This window comes from Macaca fascicularis, chromosome 11, assembly GCF_037993035.2.
Source record: "Macaca fascicularis isolate 582-1 chromosome 11, T2T-MFA8v1.1".
Classification (NCBI taxonomy): Eukaryota; Metazoa; Chordata; class Mammalia; order Primates; family Cercopithecidae; genus Macaca; species Macaca fascicularis.
In genome coordinates, this window is record NC_088385.1 from 9,199,943 (window position 1) to 9,221,238 (window position 21,296).

The 21,296-nt window shown below is 54.6% G+C and overlaps 2 protein-coding genes across 5 annotated transcripts in view; both read right to left on the reverse strand.

Moving 5' to 3' along the window:
* Window positions 1-1,485: 1,485 nt before the first annotated feature.
* Window positions 1,486-6,757, reverse strand: LOC141407973 (SH3 domain and tetratricopeptide repeat-containing protein 1-like). Its single transcript, XM_074005881.1, has 3 exons — window positions 5,870-6,757; window positions 4,604-4,800; window positions 1,486-1,899 (listed from the first exon to the last, which is right to left on the reverse strand). Exons 1-3 carry the CDS (start codon window positions 5,895-5,897, stop codon window positions 1,639-1,641), a joined length of 486 nt encoding a protein of 161 aa, XP_073861982.1. The 5' UTR covers window positions 5,898-6,757; the 3' UTR covers window positions 1,486-1,638.
* A 3,093-nt stretch (window positions 6,758-9,850) lies between these two features.
* LOC123571602 (SH3 domain and tetratricopeptide repeat-containing protein 1-like) overlaps window positions 9,851-21,296 on the reverse strand; it is a 44,534-nt gene continuing 33,088 nt past the window's right edge. For 2 of the 4 annotated variants that reach the window (XM_074005870.1, XM_065525144.2), the window contains exons 2-3: window positions 14,300-14,341; window positions 10,989-12,660 (exon numbers count right to left, since the gene is read on the reverse strand). In XM_074005870.1, the coding sequence (XP_073861971.1) occupies window positions 11,671-12,318 (648 nt within the window). In that variant the 5' untranslated portion in view covers window positions 12,319-12,660; window positions 14,300-14,341 and the 3' untranslated portion in view covers window positions 10,989-11,670. Of the gene's footprint in view, window positions 12,661-14,299; window positions 14,342-21,296 lie in introns of all 4 variants that reach the window. The other 2 variants (XM_074005868.1, XM_074005869.1) reach the window with 2 other exon arrangements.

The following is a 21,296-nucleotide window of genomic DNA, read 5'->3' on the forward strand; positions in this document are numbered from 1 at the left end:
CGCTTCCCGCTGCTCCAGCCAGGCCGAGCCGTCTTCATGTTTCCAATCAGGCGGCCTCCAATTCCCAAGCTCAACCCACAGAGACAGCGATCTGGGGTCAACATGAGGTTTGTCAGCAGCTCTGACCCGCTGCTTCCCGCCAGCCCCGCGGCCGGCTCTGGAAAGCTCTCTGCTGCCCTCTGGTGGGGAGGCTCGGGGCAGGGCTCTGGCTGCAAGCATGGGGCTCCCCTGTGGCGCTCCCAGAACCTCCAGGCTCTGTCACCTCTGCTGGGTGGAAAACCAACCCAGGACTGAAGCAGCAGATGGGTGCCTGATTCCTTCTCAGAGCTCTGCCCACTGGCAAGTCTCTCCGGGCCTCAGTTTCCCATTCCATTAAACGAGGGGCTTGGGGGATACCAAGGAGGGGTAACGGCTTGGTGAGGATGGGAGGTTTCTTCTGGGGAGATGAAAACATTTTGAAACTAGATGGCGGGAGTGGTTGCACAGGACTGTGAATGCACAAATGCCACCACATGATTTGCGTTGAAATAGTTAATCACATGCGATGTGAATGTCACCTCATTTAAAGAGTTTAAAAGAGGGGCCTGGTCATTTAAAGTGTTTAAAAGAGGGGCCTGGGAGAGTGCAGTGGATGTGAGAATCACGTGGGACACCCACAGTCTCTGAACCTCGGTTTCCTTGCTGTAAACTGGCAAAGAGACCGTGTGAGCCGTGTTCCCTGGGGCCAAGAGAGTCCAAGAAGGAAAACCTGGGACTCCTGGGACTGGGATGAGGGCCGGGGGCCGGAAGAGGAGGGGTATGTGGGGGACGACTTGGGGGGCAGCCCAGATAAGGCTTTCAACACTAGACAGCAGCGTCTACACAGGCAGTCTGTGTAGATCACTGCATCTCACTTCCCGCAGGGCTGACCAGTGGCCAAAGGTGGGACTGGGAGGCTCCGCCCAGCCAAGTCTGGGAGCAGAGGACACTGAATGAGGGATCCCTGGGGCCACCCTCACTGGCCTGTCGCTCTCCTGACACCACAAGAGGATCAGGAGCTGACCTTGGGTCCTAATGGGGGACACCTTCCTGGCAGCAGGCTGGCAGGGTGGTGTGTTGGTCAGTGTACTGGGCTCTGTGTCTCCGCCCCTACCTGCTGTGTGACGGTGGGCCAGACACTTAACCTCTCTGTGCCTCTGTTTCTTCAATGGTGAACAGGGGCACTAGCAGCCCCCACATCCGGGCACAGTGGCCTGAAGGTTAAAGGCAAGGGTGGCATGAGACCTACAGCAAAAGCTCTGAGCAGGGAGCTGCCCAGGGAGTTCCACCACCATCTCCCTCTGGCCGCCAAGGAAACCGAGGCTCATGGTGACCTGGCCCAGGTCTGTTGGACTCAGGGTCCTTCTCATCCCCAAGATCAGAGGGCTGCTACCAGGGAAGGAGCTGGCCCCTAGTAGACACACCCCAGGAAGCACACAGGGAAGGATGCCCTGGGGACTTCGGTATGTTATTGCAGAAACAAAAACAAAAAAAAAACCTTTATTGCTATTTGACCCCTGCTTTCATGCCTCCATTTCCCAGAAAATGAGCCACGGGAGACACCAGGAGAGGCAGGAGACCACCCTCCTTGCACAAAACCCACTCCCTCAGATGCTGTCCTCAGCGAGGGTGGCTGGGGGCCAACCTAAGGGGGCCCACCCGCAGAGTGGCAGAGGAGGCGGGTGGACCCTGCGGACGTTGAGCTCTGTGGCGAAGGTCCTGGCCTTCTGGTAGAAGAAGAGCGACTTCTCGCGGTCCAGGAGAAAGTTGTGGGAGATGGTGGCCAGCCGCGTGTAGATCTTCAGCTGTGCCTTCTTGTTGCCCAGGTCCACGGTGGCTGCCAGTGCCAGCTTGGTAGTACCCGGCTGCATCAAACGGGTCCTGAAGGGCACAGGCCATGCTCAGCAAAAGGGGGACTCAGAGTCTGTCTTCCCAGAGGCCGTTCCTGTCTCCGGGTCCTTCCATATGTCCAGCCAATCCTGGCTCACCCCATGAGCCCTGAAGCCTGTGGCACTGCTGTGGTCTCAGCTGCAGGAGGTGGGGATGACCCTGACACCCCTGGAATACTTCCTGACTGTCCCTACGCCCCCACTCACATCAAGCCTCCTGCCCCAGTCCCACCCTCTCTGCAGGCAGTGGCTGCTTTCCCCATGGGCTGAGGTCAGGGCCGATCCTGCCTGCTCTGAGAGTTCCATGCAGGACCCATGGCTCCAAGCCCCAGCAGGGGCACAGCGTTGAGTGACCCAGGCTCCCCTCTGGCCCCTGTCCTTGCTGACCATTTCCAGGCCCTCCACTGGCCAGGCCAGGTACAAAACCATCTCCCAGGTGTCCTCTCTGGCAATGTTCCCGGAAATATTGACAGAGTGTGACTCCCCAGACATCCACTCCTGTTTTCAATGCATCTTTGGCTCAAACTCACCATCCCTGGGTTGGCCTCCGATACCTCTTCCTTGACCGTCCCATCCCCCACCCGGCTTCTCCCCACGTGCCTCCTCCACATGGGGGTCACCCAAGGGACCGAAGACTCGTGCCTGGCCTGTCCCCCTTTACCATCTCAAGATGCCTCCCAGGGCCAAGGACAAAGTCCAAGATGCAGCAGTCCATTCCCTGACTGCCCCGCCCCACACACGGAGCAGGGGCGTGAGAAGGCCCTGAGTCACCGCCCAGCCGAACACTGGACTCTGTGCTGGGTGTATGGCTGAGCCTAACATCCTTGCTCCCAGGCTGAGGGACCTGGGAGTGAACACTGACCATACAGGGTGGCCCGGGCTGTGGTAGAGGGAAGCCCAGAAGCCTGTGGGGGGCCCAGACTCAGCCAGGGGTGGGAGGCAAGGGCTTCCTGAAGGAGTGGGGGCATCCCAAGTGAACAGGAAGGAGCCAGCCAAAGCATATGTCTCTGCGTATGCGTGTGTGTGTCCTCCAGGAAGGAGTTGCTCAGTGCAGGCAGGCCTGTGTGTGTGTGTGTGTGTGTGTGTGTGTGTGTGTGTGTGTGTGTGTGTGTGTGTGTATATGCCTGAGTGTGTATGTGTCTGTGCATTTCAGTGTGCCTGTAGTGTGTGCAGCAGCTAGTGAGTGGCAGGCTGAACCAGGACACACCTAATCCACCCTATTCCAGGGCTCACTCTCATGTGTAGACTAAAGGGGACCCCATTTTAGAGGCAATCGGCAAGGATGCCCATTTACCCCTGCCTCTCTGCCAGCCTTCCAGGCCCCATCCAGCCCGGCTTTCTCTCCCACTCCTCTGGGCCCTGGGTCCAGAGCCTCCTATACAAGGAGGAGGGCGTGGCCTTGGAAAGACAGCCTCCCTTGGGAATTCCGAGGGGGCCTTCCTGTGGGAAGCTGGCCTGTGCTGACAGCATAGTCACAATGAGGCCCAGAGGGCTGTGCCCCTCGACCCTAGCCGTGGACTTTGGCCTCTCAGGTACTACTTGGCCCTTTCCTTCCTCCTGGGCAGGCGGAGTGCGCGGCAGGCTTGACCAAGAGAGAGAAAGGCCTCTTCTGGGAGGCCCGTCCCCTGGATTCCAGGTGAGCCCCTGAGCAGTGAACAGCGTCCCTCTGGGCCTGACACCTGGCACCTCCCTGTCTGGCTGGGACTTGGGAGGCCACCGGGACAGCTTCTGAGCACCAGGTGTCGCCAGCACTGGGCGGGGGCCTCCCGGGCAGCCCCAGGCCTGTGGTGGGGGATTCGGGGTGGGGTCTTAGGGCTGCCCCTGCTCCTCATGTTGTTCTAAGGCCCCCAAGATCTCGGTCCCTGGACTGGAGCGCCCTGGCCCCTCAGCCCATAAGGAGCACTGATGCGGTGCCGGTGCGATGCTGAGGAGGGGTGGGCACCTGCTGGCCAGAGGGGTGCAGACATCCCAGGTCTGAGTCTGCCAGTCCCAGTTCTCCACCCCTGCAGGACTGGGGGCAGAGGGAGTACAGGTCCCAGCACCTTTCCTCGAGACAGACCCGACCCAGCAAGGCCTCCGTCTGGCTGGCTTGGGCCCCGCCCCATTGCGCCTGCCCTGCGCTGGGGTTTCCCTGTCTGTGAAGCACATGGTAAGACACTGGCCCCACCCCACCCTTCCTGGGTGATGTGAAGATTCAAGGTGTCTCGGGACTCCAGGAAGGAGTTGCTCAGTGCAGGCTGGCACCCTGGGCAGGCTTCCTAGAGGAGGCGCTGGGATTTGGGTTGGATCTTGCAATGTGGATTCAACATGAGGATGATGCCATCCTCCTAAGTGTCCTCCCCCCCGACCCTGTTTTTGTTAAATGCAACTTGACACTTGACTGTCAAGACTCAGCTTTGGTGTCACCTCCTCCAGGTGGGCCTCCCGACTACGATCCCCCTTTACCCAGAGGCCACCATTGCCCGCTCATGTGTCAGCCTCCCTGGCTGAGACTGAGTTCTTGAGGGTGGGGCCTGGCCACCTTGGGAGCTGGGTTGTATCTGCTAACCTTGCCGGCTCCTCCAGCTGGGTGCAGAGCTCCAGGGAGGCCACTGGGCCATTCCTAAGGAAGGCTGGAACCCAGGACTCTGGGGTCTGGGTGGAGATCCCACTCCAAGGGGGCCGGGAACACCCCGAGCCCTGCCCCTCCCACCCACCTTCAGGTCGTAGAAGATGATGTCGCCGAGCACCAGGTACACCTTCAGGTAGTAGAGGGTCTCCTGGTCGAACTCCAGCGGCGAGTTGCAGAGCGACAGGGCCTTGAGGTAGAAGTGCTCCGCCAGCTCGCCGTCGCCCAGCCGGTGGTGCAGGGCAGCCAGCCGGTGGTAGGCCACGCACTCATTCAGCCGGTCCCCTGGGGTGCAGGCCAAAGGGGCAGGTGTGAGGACGTGGCTCCCTGGGGCAGGCAGGGCACAGGCCCCTCAGGAGCAGGTATGCAGACCTCGGGCAGCACCTGGCTTGCCTCCAGGCACCTGTGGTCACCTGGGAAGTTCTGCCCAGTCCCTTCCAGGTTCCCAGACTCACTTTCCCATCTGCAAAGCAGAACTAATAAGGCCTGCCCCCATCTACTGTGAGGCTTTGGCAAGTCGGACTTGGATGGCCCAGCTCTGCCTACACATAGCCACCTGCCTTTGCTCACTGGTTTTAACCAGGGGAGCCCAAAAGCCATGCAGTCCAGGTGCTCCCGGGCACCAGGGCTCCAGGCAACCCACAGACGTGACATCCGACTCCTGGGTGTGTCACAATCAGAGCCCCCTACCCTGGGGAGTCACTGCGTGCCTGAGCTCCAGGTCCCCCCACAGATGTGCAAACCCACCTTGGCTGTCTCCGATATCTTTCCGTTTTCAGGGCGAGTGCCGTGGAGCCTGCATTCAATGCATTCCCACACAGCTGCACACCTACTGTGTACTGGGACCCGGGGCACAAGGTGCTGGTGCATGCGGCCTGCCCAGGGCTCCCTGTGTCTGGAGGCAGACAGACAACCCTGGCACAGCACCAGGGGATGCCCAGCCTTAAGGGGCAGGCTGCTGGAAGGGGAACTGGGACTTCATCAGCCAGAGAGCCGTGTGGTTGATGAGGGTGGGAAGGGCACAAGAGAAAGGGAATATGCCATTCAGCCAGGCACAGGGACCAACGAGATGCCTGGCATGTCTGGAAGGCAGAGGCCACACTGGGCAGCCCTTGTGGTCAGCAGCGGGAAGAGGCAGAGGAAGCAGAGCTCAGCCAGGCAGGGGGCTCTGCACCGCGTGAGAGACCTCGGGATGTGCCCCACGGCTGGACTGGGAAGCCAGCTGGGCAGATGTGCCTGCCTGGACAGGAGACCAGGAAAATCTGGCAGGTGTTTCAGCTCCTGCCCTGAAGACCTGGAGGCTGGGCTCTGGCAAAGTGTGGCTCCTGGCAGGGTGGGGGCTCAGGGGACTTACCCAGAGTGATGCTGAGGGCTAGGGCCATGTGGGCAAACTCCAAGCCCTCCTGGGGTTCCTAGGGCCATGTGGGCAAACTCCAAGCCCTCATGGGGCTCCTCCAGCGTGGCCAGCAGTGCCACCAGCTTGTGCACAGCCGCAGCTCCGCCTTGCTCCGACTATGGTTCCCCGTAGTCACTGCCAGGAGCAGTGCCCGGTCCTACCACACGGGCAGGTGGGGTCAGGCTTCCCGCGGCACCCACCTTGCCCAACGCCCTCCTCAGAGCTCGAACATGTGCTTGGAGCTTCCCACGCCCCAGCTACCCCTGGATCTCGACACAGCTCTGTGCTCTGGGATAACGCACGGGTCAAACGCTCAAGTTAGGGGCTGAAGAGTCACCTGAGGCCCATCCAGCTACACCCGGCAGCCTCAGACCAGCCTCTCCCACCTGCGCACCAGGGGTCTGACTGGGGGGAGCCGGCACTCCTCTCTGCTCTAAAAGCACCACATTTATCTGTGCCCAGGGCTGAGCCACACCGTGAGCTCAGAGGAAGGGAGAAGCCGTCCCCGCTTCGGGCTGCATGCAGTCCTGGGCCTCCCACTGACATGCTGTGTGTCCTTTGACATGTCCCTGTGCCTGAGCCTCAGTTTCCTCATCTGGAAGATGGGGACAGGACTTCCTGCTCATGGTTGCTTGAGATCAAGTGCAAGGGTAAGGCCACTGCCATGTCCAGGCTCCAAGCGTTTGTCCCGGGCAGGGGGCACAGTCAGTATCATTCCTGGTGAGACCACTAGGAAACCAAGCATGTGCATGGGTGGCCCTGCCTCCAGGTGCGAGGCCTCTGCCCTGCCACACCTGTGCCTCAGCCCTCCAGGTGCCCCCCTGAGGCTCACCCACATCAGCCCACAGGCCAGCTCACCCGGTAGAAGGACACGGCTTTCTCCCGCTCCCAGGCCCCATTGAAGAATATGTCTCCAGCTGCCTCAAACAGCTCCAGCCCCAGGTTGAGGTCGCCTGTGTACAGGGCCACATTCTGTGCCCCTGAAAGGAGGCAGAAATTCCCTCAAGACCCACACCTGGCGAGGTGGCCATGCCCACCTTCACCAGCCTCCTTCCTGTCACACACTGCAGGTACACCTGAGCATTTATCAGACCCTGGGCATTAGGGCTGCCCCCACCACTGGCATGAGGACAATGAACTGATGAACCTGAGTGACAGGAGATGAGTGAGCAGCTGCAGCCCGGGAGCCCGACACCTGTGAATCCTACCACCAGGGCTAGCCCTAGCCCACTCTCCCTGCACTCAAACCAGTCTCCATGGCCCCCAGATTGCTGGGAGCCCATCCCCTGGCTCCTTTCTGCATTGCCACATCCCTGTCACAGCTCCGGGCCACACACCAACAGTGTTTGTGGGTGGGCCTGGTCCCTTCTTGGCCATGAGCTCTTGATCCCTCTCCTCAGCTCAAGGAGGTATACAGCACGTGCTCAATGATGAAAGCTTCACCAGGTTCGTGGGCTTCACAAGTTGTTCCAGATCACACTGTCTGGGAAAGCCTCTGTAAACAGCCGCTACGATAGATGCATTTTGTAAGGAGATGTGCCACGTGTCGCTTGGAGCAGGTTCTTCTGTGTGTTAACTGAGTGGCCACATTATTTGAGCATGTGCTGTATACCGGCAGGTGCTGGGCACTGAGGGGCCACGCCTCTGCCCTCAGGGAGAAGATGCTGGCCACTGGGGGAGGATATGAGGGAACCAGTTGGACGGAGGGAAAAGGCATACAACAGATGCTCAGCAGTGGCTTAGGAATGAGTGGATGGATGGATGGATGGGTGTGTGGACAGACGGATGCTTGGGTGGATGGACAGATGAATGGGTGGGTGGTTAGAATGATGTGTGTATGTATGGGTGGGTAGACAATGTATGGATGGGTGGAGGGTAGATGATGTATGTACATATGGATGGATAGATGGGTGGATAGACAAATGTATGGATAAATGGACAGATGAATGGAGGGATGTATTAATAGGTAGATTGGTGGGTAGATGGATGGATGGACGAATGGGGGAATGGATGAAAGGATGAAGAGGAGGATGGATGATGTATGGATGGAAGGATGAACAGGTGAATGGATGGATGGACGGATGGATGATGGAAGGATGAACAGGAGGTGAGTGGATAGATGGATGGAAGGAAAGACAGGTGAATGGATGGATAGAAGGATGAACAGCTGAATGGATGGATAATGGGAAAATGGATGAACAGGTGAACAGATGGATGGACAGGTGAATGGATGATAAAAGGATGGATGGATGATTGATGGATGGATGGACCCACAGGTAAACAGATGATGGAAGGATGAATGGATAGATGGGTGAATAGATGGATGATAAAAGGATGGATGAATGGACAGATGGATGAACAGGTAAATAGATGATGGAAGGATGAATGGATGGATGGACAGAGAGTGAACAGCACAGGGGCCCTCCTGCAGCCCTTGCCACTCACCTGGATGTACAGGTCCACCAGCTCGCTCTGCCGCAGGATGTAATAGATCTTCCCTGCTTGCAGCCAGGCATGCGCCTCCTTCTCTTTCTTCTGGAGGTCAATGAAAATCCCCAGACTTCGTTTGGTGTAGTCCAGAGCGGATTTGTAGGCCCTGGAATCAGACACAGTGTCAGAACAAGGGCTCTCATCCTCCTGGAACCAGTCTGCCTCCTCCTGGGTCTGGTGACAGATGAATCTGGAATGTGGGGACTGGGAACGGCCCTCTTGTGTGTGCAGTGTTCTGCCCTTCCCAGGCTGCTGGGAGGGCCAGGGTGAACACACACGGCATGGAAAAGATGAAGGACATCCTTCTGAGGGAATCGAGCATCGTGCTGCCCTGTGGCAGGAGGAGTGTGCTAGTCCATCTCCCCTCCTCCCAGACATGGCCTGTGTCTTCTCCAGACACACCAGGAGCCGTTAGTGTTCAGTGGCTATCTAGGCCGATGGTTCTTGAGATGTGCAGGCATCGCAGTCACCCAGAGGCCTGTCTGTATAGCTTGCTGGCCCTGCCCCCAGAACTTCCGGCTCCACAGGCCTGGGGCAGACCCTAGAACTCCCACTTGCCACAAGCTCCTAGGTGACATGGATGCTGCTCTCCTGGTCCAGGCACCACACTTTGAGAAGCATGGCTTTAGCACACTGGCCTGTTTTCCTTCTGTGAACCTGAGGCCAAGACTGGAGCCAGTCTCCCAGGTCGCCATGGAATCTGGCTCCTTCCCTCTTCCCGACACTCGAGGAGGTGTAACTGCAGCAATGTCACCGGGCCCTGTGGGTGGGGTGGCCAGGGTCATGGTTACCCCACCACATCAGGATGCTCGGGGGAAGCCAAGTGGGCCACATATGGGATGTGAGACCTTGAAACCCTGCCCCAGGGAAGCAGGTGACACAACTGGCTCTGTCTTCTGTGGAAAGAAGCCACAGGTGGCTGCTGTGGTCACATTTAAGGGGACAGATGAAGGCCAAGAGTGAAGACTCGGGGCAGGCAGAGGTCAGATGACGAAAGCCACCCTAGTAGGAAGAACAGCCCAGACTGCACGTACTGCCTCTGCTGGGGTTGAGATGACCTTTGGGGAGGTGTGCAGGCAGGGATGGGAAGACGTGTCACCCAACAAGGGAGGCTCAAGCTGGGACTCATGGGCCATCTGCAGCCCTGGGACGACCCCAGGCCCAGCAGCTCAAAGAATCTGATGCCAAGAAACCAAATGATCCCAAGGACAGGGGCTACTGGGGCCCTGGGCCAGCTTCCCTGTGCCCCCTCCCTGCCCTACTACCCCACCCCCTTTGTGCCCCTCCCCGCAGTGGGGGCTTGGGCGCTGGGTTCCTGGAGGGTCTCCTTCCAGTCAGAGAATGCCCCTGGGGAAGAAGCCTGGGTCTGAACCCCCCACCCCTCCTTGGGCAGATGTGTGGGACCGGGGCCCCTTCACACGCTCCTTTCCAAAATCTCATCCCTCCTAGGGCCAGGAGTGGGTGACAGGCCTGTGCTGGGAAATGGGCAGATTTAGCCACAGCCCCTGGGGCTCTGAGCCAGGCCACAGGAGGCACCTCTAGTCTCACTATGCCATGACGTCCATCCTGGGAGGATGGACAAAGCGCTGCAAGGCAGAGGGGATCCGCAACAGCATCCATTGTCTTGGCCATTTCCCTAGACTCAACTTCCTCATCTATCCTCTGCAGCCTAGATTTCGGACAGCCCTGCCCACCTACTGTCCGTTCACTGCTCAGTCTGCAGTGACTGTTCTATAGCACTCCATGGCTCCCCAGTGCTCTTGGGGAAAAGGCCAAGCCACAGCCTAAGGCCCCAGGCCCTGCTTAGCTCTCCAGAAGAGCTTCTCACCATCCAGCACCCAACCCACCCACTCCCAACTCTGCACCTCCCTGCGTAAGCCCGACTCACTCAACCCTGCTCACACTCCCGCTCACTCACCACCATTCACCCACTGCCACTCATCCTCACTAGCTCACCCCTGGGCCTTCACACAGGCTACACCACCAGCCCCTCCCCGCCCCCACCACCATCACCTATTACTTGACTAAATCCAATCAACCCTCTGGTCCCAGACTGAAGAGTCTTCCCGAACCCGGGGCCAAGTGCTGCCCCGCCATCACGCCACTCACCCTTTTGTGGCTTCTCTGGCCTGAAGCTCACATTCCTACATTCAGCCACTGCCACCTGAGGACCCCACAAGCCCCATTTGTGGGTGGGGCCTGGCACACTCTGCACAACAAGCTTTTGCATGAACTGCTCTGCGGCTTTGGGCAATCACCTGCCCCATGTTCTCTGTGAAGTGGGATGACAGGTGCACAGGCTGCCGCTATACCAAGCAGATAACATGGGCACAAGAACCGGCGTTCCAGGCCTGGCTCATGGAGGGGCCCCAAGTCCCAGCTCAGCAGAGCCTGCCTCGACCCCAGGGTTATGTCTAGGGATTCCCAGCACGCAGGCCTTTCAGTGCTCAAGGCAGGATGGTCCCTGGGCAAACCAGGAAGAGCTGGCTGCCCCAGTAGGCACAGAGGGCCTGGCCCTGCATGGGAACGGCCTGTCTCCAGGGCACTTGCCAACATCTGCTGTTGGCCATGACTCAGCACTTTCGATGGTGGAAAAACCACTTGTTTCTGAATCACAAATTCCAGGTGTGCCCTGACCCGAGTGGCCCTGGAAGGTGCACAGGACAACCCGGGGTACCCACTCTCCACGTGGCCCATCTCCACGGCGACCAGACGGGCCCACTCGTAGTAGCCCTTGCCCTGCTGAGCCGGGCCCTGGTGGGTGAAGTCCCGGCCACACTCCCTGCAGGGCAGCCTCGAGAACAGCCTCATGGCCTCCAGGAGGTAGTGCTGGGCCAGCCTGCTGGCACCCGCGTGCAGGCACCGGGCCCCGAAGTTGGCCAGCACCACTGCCTGGTTCCTCCTCTGGTCCAGGTCCCAAGCCACCCGTAGGGCGTGGTAGTAGCTCTCGGCTGCCTGCCTCGTCCGGCCCGTTCTCTTCAGAGCCACGGCCACCATGTTGGCATTCACGCCCTCCTGGTCCTCACTGGCCACCACTGCATCCTGGACAGACTGCAGGATGTTCAGGGCCGCTGGGCTCTGCCCCTGAAGCACGTGCAGCCAGGCCACAGCCACCAGGCGGTCCATGATGGCACGGACTCCGGCAACAGCACTGGCTTCCACCGCCTGAGTCATGAAGGTGATGGCCGGGCCGTGGTAGCCACGGTGGCTGTACAGCTGGGCCAGGCTGGCGTGGAGAAGTCCGCGCATTGCCTGGCCTGTGCCCGGGGTTAGGGAGGCCAGCGCTCGCCTGAGGTAGTGGGGAGGCTGTGGGGCTGAAGGACGTTCTGGAGCACCAGGTTCACGCTCCTCAGCGAGCCGGCCAGCGAGTCCTGTGCCCTCAATGAGGCCACCTTGACACAGCTCAGCACCAGGTGGGGCAGGCACTTGCAGCTGCCGATGTCAGCTAGGAGTAGATGACAGTCTGAGAGCCACGCAGCCTCTGGGGCTCCCGAGTCCCTGTGCAAAAGCAGTAGCCGCTCTAGGACGGGCAGGGCCTCCTCGGGCTGCTTGAGGTGCACGTGGTGCCTGGCCAGCAGGAAGCAGGCCCGGGCCTCGGCCTGCAGGCTCTGGCCACCCACCGCCCACCGTAGCACCAGCTGCAGGAGCTCCCCCTCCACCTCAGTGCTGCAGATGTGGCCAGGCGTCCCCAGGAGCAGGGCCACAGCTTTGGGAACCACCTGTGTACACTTCTCTCGGTTCTTCTGCTTCCAGTAAATACTGGCCAGGTTGGCGTACACAGCCACCACCAGGAACAGGTCCCCAAAGCTGCCCTCCAGGGCCCCCGGTGCTTCCTCAAAGTACACCCAGGCCTGGGACAGCTTGAGCCTCCTGCTGCACAGCCGCCCCAGGAGGAAGCAGAGCCTGGCCAGGGCCATGACGAGGCCAGCTTTCTTGGCCACCCCTCGGGCCTGTGCCAGGTGCCCAGTCAGCTCCTCGTCGCTAAAGCTGCAGAACACGCTGCTCAGCCATGGCAGCGCCACGTCAGCTGGCCTTGTACCCGGGGGCGTTCAGGAACAGCAGCAGTGAGCTCAGGGCCTCTGGGTCCTCCCAGTCGTCCTCAGCTTCCAAGCAGAAGGAGAGCTCCTTAGGGTCCTGCAAACTCACGTTGCTGGATGCTGGGGGCAGCCTGGGCAGGTCTTTGTTATATTGTTCCAGAACATTCTTCATCTTCTGCAGGGTCTCCTGTGGCCCCGGGCCCAGGCAAGGTGGAGGTATTTCTGCAAGTCACAAAAACACCTAGACAGATTAGAGTCCAGCAGTGAGTCCTTGGTCCACTGGGGACAGGGTCTCCGCATCCCCGCCCTCTGTGTCCCTGGTGCAGCTTGCCATGAGCCCTTGAGAATTATGTGCAATGCAAACCCAGGGCCTGGAGCACGTAGGAACTCCGGCACTATGGGGACAGAATACGCAGGCCTGTGGCCCGACTCTCCTACAAAATCACCCTCCTGTCCTGCTTTGTCACCCACCTGACGGCATGGTTTTAGGGCACTATGTCAGCTCAGTGATCCCTCAGAGATGCCTTTTCAGGCCCCCCGATGGGGTACAGGAATCCATGAAATCCCCAACAGCCAATCAGAGCTATTGATCAGCTCAAAAGTTGCTATGCAAAATTGGTAAAGCCACTGATGGCACAGGACAGGGGTGTTGTAGCCATGTACCCAGCTCCGTGCAGGGAAACGGACCATCCCTGCAGGAAGGATGGGAAAGCTTCCAGGCCCCTCTGGCCACCTTTACCTTGGATGGTCTGAAAACCTGAAGCCCACAGTTCCTAAAGGGTTAACAAAGGCCAGGCTGCTCAAGCAGCCCCCTGACGCCTGCTGGCTTCTTAGCCAAAGCCCCCTCCCAGAGGTGAGCAAACAAGCGCATTTCCTGTTGGAAAACCTGGGATGAAAGGAGGCATTACTGGGAAGGAAAAAACCTAGATTTAAACAGACTCTGTTTCAAGCTCACATGTAAAAGGTATTTTCAATACAAACTGTCTCCTTATTCGTCTGTAAAGCCTTGGAATTAAAAAAATAAATATGATTCAGAGACAAATGTCTGACTTGACTACACTAGATTAGCTAAGAAATCTCCCCCACTCGGCAGAGGCACACAGCCCCTCCCAGCCACTACCCTGGCCTCGAGGGCAGCTGGAAAGCCACGTGCCATTGCTCCAGGGACTTTGGCAGAGGGTGGAACCACCCCGTCCCTGAGGCAAACCTACAACAGCCTTCCCTTCCCCAATGGCTTCCCGGGCTGCCTCTGGGACCTTGTGCCTGCATCCCAAATGTACTGGGATGGATCCCATTCCCAGGGAACTTCCAAGGGCCCTTGGGGCGTCCACATCACCAGGCTGTCCACATACGGACCCTGTGTGATGGGAAGAGACAGAGCCATAGAGGGGAGAAGGGAGGGTCTCCCTGAATCAGCCCCTCAGGAAGGAACAGACCCTTCAGGGACCTCAGTTGAGGCCCCTGGAACCTAAGGCTCTCAATTCTGCCACCCGCTGAGGGCAGTGTGGCCTCCCACCTCTGAGGCAGAGCACAGGGCGAGCTGCAGCTTCTCCAGGTCATGAGAAAGGAACCCACAGCTACACGTGGGCCCCAGCAGTGGAAAGGATGCCCCACCTCGCTCGGGGACCAGGCGGGGGCCAGCATGTTCACTGGAAGAAGTGTGGGACCCCACAGCCTCCAGTGCCAGAGTAGACGGGAGGTTCAGGCCCACCTCAGGTGACGTCCCCCAAGCCCCCAGCCCACACCGCAGAGGGGTGACAGCCGGATCCAATGCCCACCATACTCAGCTCTGTGACTTCCCCCAGCATTACTCCAAGGCCCAACTCAACCAGAGGAAGCCTGAGCCACCGGCAAAACCCACCTCGTTCCTGCGGCTGCTCGGTCTCAGCTTCCTCTACTGAGTCTGGCAAGGGAGAAAAAAGAAGCCATCAACACCCCCAGCCAGCGCCTCTGGTCCTACGTCAGCTTGAGCTGGGTGTCAGTGTTGCAGGGTGAGAGCATTGCAGGGTGCAGGGGTTGAAAGTCATATCATCCTCTTCCCTCCTGGATCATGGGAACAACATCACTGGGGGGTGGACACTTTCTGCGATATTGGGAGTAACATCGTCTTCTGTGCCTTGGAATATTAAGGACAATATCACGGCGGGGGGAGGTGGAGGCGTGTACATCTTCTGCAATATTGGGAATAATATTATCCTCTCTCCCCCTGCAAATTCGGAAAGCTATCACAGAGTGGGTGTTCACCTCCTGCGATATGGGGATTAATACCATCTTCTCCCCTTCCGGATATCAGGAAGAGTATCACACGGGGGTGTACAGTGTCCGCGATACTGGGAGTAATATCAACCTCTCGACCTTGAGATATTAGGAACAATATCCCAGGCTGGGTGTACGCCTCCTGCTCTATGGGGAGTCATATCATCCTCTCCCTTCCAGGATATTAATAACAATACCACAGGGCGGATGAACACAGCCTGTGATACTGGAATTATTATCCCCTTCTCCCCCTCCAGATACTAGGAACAATATCACAGAAGAGCTGTACCCTCCTTGCGATATTGGGAGTAATAACATACACTTCTTCTGTGAATATTAGGAGCAATATCACCGGGTGGCTGTCCGTTCATTGCTATGTTGGGAGTCATGTCATACTCTACCCCCCTGGATGTTAGGATCAGTGTCACGGGGTGAGTGTACACCTACTGCGATATTAAAACTAATATCATGCTCTCTGTCCCTGGATATTAGGAATGACATCACAGGTAGGTGTACACCCCCTGCGGTATTAGAAGCAATAATATTATAAATTAGTAAACATCAATGATCGATTTTAATAATTATCAGGCTGGTCTCAAACTCTTGACCTCAGGTGATCTGCCCGCCTCGGCCTCCCAAAGTACTGGAATTACAGGCATGAGCCACTGCGTCCGGCCAACACTTCTTGACATCTCTTTTTGGACCTCAAATTTAGCATGCCCAAAACGTACTTTTGATTCCTTCTGCTATAACCCACTCCTCCCAGTCTTCCCGATCCCAATAACAGCATCTCTAGTCTTCCAGTTACTCAGGCCAAAATCCTTGACATCATCCTTAAAACTTCTTTTTCTCTCTCTTGCCATCCAACCCATTTAAACTCTTCTTTCAAAATATATGCCAGACCTAACCACTTCTCACCTTCCTCATCATTTCCAACCAGGTCCAGCCCTCATCATAGCGCTCTAGGTAACTGCAAAAGCCTCCCAATCGCCAGGCACAGTGCCTCACGCCTGTAATCCCAGCACTTTGGTAGGCCAAGGCAGGTGGATCATCAGAGGTCAGGAGTTCAAGACCAGCCTGGCCAACATGGTGAAACCCCCCCTACTAAAAATACAAAAAATTAGCCGAGCATGGTGGTGGGCGCCTGTAATCCCAGCTATTTGGGAGGCTGAAGCAGGAGAATCACTTGAACTCAGAAGGCAGAGGTTACAGTCAGCCAAGATCGTGCCATTGCACTCCAGCCTGGGAGACAAGAGCGAAACTCCATCTCAGAAGGTTAAAAAAAAAAAAAGCCTCCCAACGCACCTCTCTCCTTCCGCCTTTCACCCTACCCTGCATTCTACCTTCCACTCTCAAACATTTCAGAAAAAAAAAAAATTATATCCACAGAGAGAGAAAGAGAAAGTACAAATGGGGTGAAATGTTTGGGGAATCTGAGGGAAGAGCATACGGGAATTCTCTGTACTATTTTTGCAACTTTTCCAAAAGTCTGGATTATTTCGAATTCAAGAGTTAAACAAAGAAGAAAAATAAAAAAACCACTATCTCCCTTTGTGAACCCATCCTGTCTTTCTCCTGGCAACTGAAGGACGTTCTCAACTAACACATCTATTTTTTCATGAACAGTAAAAGAATCCTTGCCTAGATTTGTCCTTCTGTGCTTGGCAGTAGAAGTGTGTGTGTGTGTATTTCATATATATGTGTGTGTGTGTGTGTGTTAGTGTGTGTGGTATATATAGAGAAGGAGAAATATATATGTGTGTGTATATATATAAAAATATATATTGCATATTGACAATGGTAATGTGTATATATAAATATGTGTGTGTGTGTGTGTGTGTATATATAATACATACCCCATTAGCCTGTCCTTAACCAGTTCTAAACTTAGTGGGAAAAACAGATACCTAAGCAGAGGATTTCAAAATAATATGAATATTTTGACAGAGGGATGCGTTGCTATGGAACATGCTGCTAAGACACAAAACCTCCGAGATGGGCAATGAATGAACTAAGTTTTGTACCTATAGGCACCCCCACTGATATCCTCACAAACTTTTATAGTTACATGCATTTGCTTCCCCCGGGACCCCCATTTCATAAGGGTTAGTCCTAGAGCCTAGTAAGTTCCTACTACAGCTGGCACACGTATGCCATTCAAGAAACAGTGGCTGAGTGAATGACGAGTTAAGAACCATTTGTCAGCCAGTGCTCAGTAATACAACACGCACTGGTATGCAAATTATATTTGTGTTGAAAGCAAGGGCAGGATCACAAATTGTCATTCCAGAGAAAGCAAACCTCAAAAACTTCTTTACCCTACTAAAGCACATTATAAGAAGTTCCCCTTATATAACAGAAAACCTCCTCATTCGTTACCAATGGCACGTAAACCTAGTACGCCTCCGCCTCTGATGACATCTCTTCCATCCTCAGGGCTAGATAAAGGAGGTTCCAGAAACCCTGGTAGTTGTGAAGGTAGCTCCCAGCTCTGACAGTCTTGAACCCTGCGGGCGCAGAGGTCACACAACAGAACAACAACCGAGGGAAGCATCAGCAGGCTCCAAATATGTTTGAACCTGAGACGGCAAATAAGCTGCAACCAACTGAAAACACCAGAGATTCACGATAGCCACCTGAGGGGTTGTGTTTTAAAAAACAAAAACAAAAAATAAAAAGTAAAAAAGTGAAAAAGGAAGGGGTCAAGAATCCATCAGGTCTGACTGAGACATGTATCGGTGACTAACACCACATATGGCAAAAGCACTCCGGTGCACTTTGGGTCCCCACAGCTTCAGCAGTATTCAAAGGTGTGTGTTTCCCTAAGACTAAGCCACGGGAATACCCCCAGCAACTCTCCAAGGAGAAACAGCTCACATGGATTTGGCTAGAAATACAGTTGTCTTTAACAAATTAACACTGAATAAATCCTGACTTACTAGAGCCTGCGAGAATGACATTCTCAATGATAACAGTTATCACTACAATCTCCAAACATCTGCGATCCTGCAAGGAGGAACTGTGACAGCGCAGGCCACATGTCCAGAATGCTTCCCAGACTGCCTGTAACAGAATAAAAGAAATGAAACCCCCCCTAAGAATGTCTTCACTCACATTTAGCCAGTTGTTCCTTTGTGTATCTCTGTGCTAAAATGGCCATTCTTCCCCACAGCCTGAAGTCCTATGCTAAAATAAATGAGACTCACATGAAGCCAGAAACGTGCAGATGCGAGGAAACCCGCACAAATGAAATGGGCTGGAGGATGGTACTTCCCAGGAAGCAATTACTTCATCTCTGCCCACGAAGCAGGCAGCTGTCACTGTCCCCCAGGCCCACGCCAGCCACTCGAAGTAGGTTCTAACCAAACTACCTCCAACAATCAACGTAAATACACCACACAATTGGCTTCTGAAAGGACACCTTGCAACCAACAAGAAACTGTAAGCACAACTTTGAAAAACTGTGCAACTGAAAACCTTGGAAAGGGATAAACATTGCCACATTTTGACTCAAATACTGTTACATGGTAGCACTGCAATAATTCACTGAAACGAAAGAATGAATGAGGAATACCTTTATATAGGAATCAGAGGAAGCATGACTAATTATTTAAAGAAACAGGTCAAGAAACTGCTAGGTTCAAATGCTTCCGTGAGACACTGTCATGGCCTTAGGCAAATTCACTTCTCTTGGTCGTGTTTCTAGGCTCATCAAAAACCAGCTTTGGACTAAGGAACCTGTTGCTTTCCAATGCCTTCCTTCTGCGATTCCAGCCCAGATTTCAGGACTGCTCTCCCACTTGTTATATGAAAGCACTTTCTATGTATAATAGCAAGAGTACATTTCTGTGTTGAATGCGGTCTGGGACCTACTCTATGAGGAAGAATATCACCATGTAACTTTAAGCATCATGACAAGGCGCACTCTAGAGAAGGATAACACATAGGATGTGGCCACACGCCTGTGCGTTCCTGGCAGGCAGATGGGGAAGTCTCATTTCGTAAGGCCAAGGGGGCCCGCTGCACCTTAACATCCTCAATCCACGTCAAGTTCACAATGTCCTTCTGACATCAAACCACAGGTATCACATACTTTTCCATCCCTCTACCCAAGATTAAAATATGCAGAGCACCGTGATAAAGACGCCTCCATCACCAGCATGTTGGCTCTCGTTCTGTAGAATTACATACTTTCAGTGCAAAATGATCCCCAGGCTGCAGCGGCAAGCAAGACTGGCCTCCATGGGGACAGCAGGCCCTGCAGCAGCCACCACTCCTCTCGCCACAGTCTGATGCAGCTGCAGAGAAGCTGTGGCTGAGGCCATTCACTTTGTGAGAGAACCGCACAGGAGGGAAAAGGTAGGGAAGGTAGGGAAGAGGGCCATGTCGGCCTCTGAGTCCAAGCCAAGCCATCACATCCCCTGTGACTTGCACGTATATGCCCAGATGGCCTGAAATAACTGAAGAATCACAAAAGAAGTGCAAATGCCCTGTCCCGCCTTAAATGATGACATTCCACCACAAAAGAAGTGAAAATGGCCAGTTCTTGCCTTAAGCGATGATATTATCTTGTGAAATTCCTTTTCCTGGCTCATCCTGGCTCAAAAACCTCCCCCACTGAGCACCTTGTGACCCCCCTATTCCTGCCCGCCAGAGAACAACGCCCCTTTGACTGTAATTTTCCTTTACCTGCCCAAATCCTATAAAACAGCCCCACCCTTATCTCCCTTCGCTGACTCTCTTTTTGGACTCAGCCCGCCTGCACCCAGGTGATTAAAGAGCTTTATTGCTGACACAAAGCCTGTTTGGTGGTCTTTTCACATGGACGTTCATGACAGGCAGGTACAGAGCCAGGGAAAGACCTGTGATGAGAGCAGAAAGGAATGCGCCTCCCTGTACACACTCAGATTTTATGACAATGTGGCCAGGGGGCTGAACTAGATGCCTAAGAACATTCCTCTAAGTTATTTTGCTGATTTGCTAAATATTGATGTAAAATCTGAACTCAGACAAAAATTTTTTAAATCGCTTCAATCAATATCTTTGTCTGGTGCTCAGCATCATGTCTACATGATCATCTAGAAAACCAACTTCTGTTCTAAGGCTCACATCTTCCTATGAAGTCCCAGGGATTTTACAAGGGAATGCACCTCTCATTCGCATCAAGAACACACACAACTACCATTAAAGAAATGCTTGATTTGCTTACACCATTTTTTTAAACACCCAGATTTGAAATACAATTGAGAAGACAACTTTTTGATAGCTCTGCTTTGGAACTGCGAACTGCGGATGGAGAAAATAACCTGCCGTGATTTCTAACCAGTCAACAACCCGTCTTCCCTGGCTGCAGTAGGAGCAGTGTTTCTGAGCTCTTTCTCGGTTCTTTCTGAAAAAGAACCCAGCTGGTTAGGGGACAGATAATCATCAGTTGTCAGCGGGCTTCCTGGGTCCCACATCCCCATGTGATACGTGGAAGTAAAAAGCTATCAATGACCAAGCATCTGAAAGCTTATCCCACCTCGCCATCTGCTTCTCCTGCCACGCAAATTTAAAATTAATAAGCCTGCTATTAGAGAACAGAGTTGGTGCTGCATCTGTCTTCCTAAAATTACGGATAATTACCAGCCCATAATGGCTTCTAATCAGATTTGAGTAGTCCCTTAGACAGGAAGCTAAAGTGCCTCAGCCCTAAACTGAGAAGAAAACAGAAACTCGAAGGCTCTAGGTTTGATTTTTTCCCCCTTGTTCTAAAGTTGCTGTTCCCGAATCTCCTTCTACTGTCTTGTTTATAAAATGTATGAGAAACAGGGAATTTAAAGACACTATAGAAATGGCCACTTTTTCTAGGTACAAACTTTGTGAACATGATTTTCAGCTGCTGGGCTTTTCCTCCACAAACTGTGAGCCTGGAGTACATTTTCTCCCTCGTGGTTACACATTCAGAGTCAGGGAAGGTGGCTTTAGCAGTAAAGAGGGGACTGCAGTGAGAAGTGACTGGACACTGAGAAGGGCAGACAGGGACTCTACCTCGGTGGCCTGCAGTGCTCCCGGGCCTCGGCCTTTACTTTTCTATCTGTACAAGGGATCTAAAGGCCCGTGATTCTAGGCCACGACAGCTCTTCATACACACACACGCAAACATCACACGCCTATGTCAAAAGCTGTGACACGCGGCTGAGTTCCTGAAGAAGTTATCTTGTATCATTTCTACTCAAGTACTCCACCTCCTTCCAGACAAGTATCTGAAGATGATGGGCTATCCCACAGCAATGTGTGTAACCTCTCCTGCTCACGATCCCTGTTCACACAGCATTTTCCAAAAGCATTTGGCGTGAAGTGACAGAAGAAAGAAGAATAAGGTTCTTTCAGCCCATTCATTCATTCATTCATTCAACAAATACTGACTATCTACGTGCCGGGTACTGGTATATCACCAGGGAGATATACATAGATCTCAGATATAACAGGGAACATATATTTTTGTAGGTGGAGACAGACAGCCAAAAAGTATGTTCAAGAGTGATCAATGCTGTAGAGGAAAATACACCAGGAAACAGGAAAGAACAATACCCCTAGCCACCCTACACTGGGGTGACGCT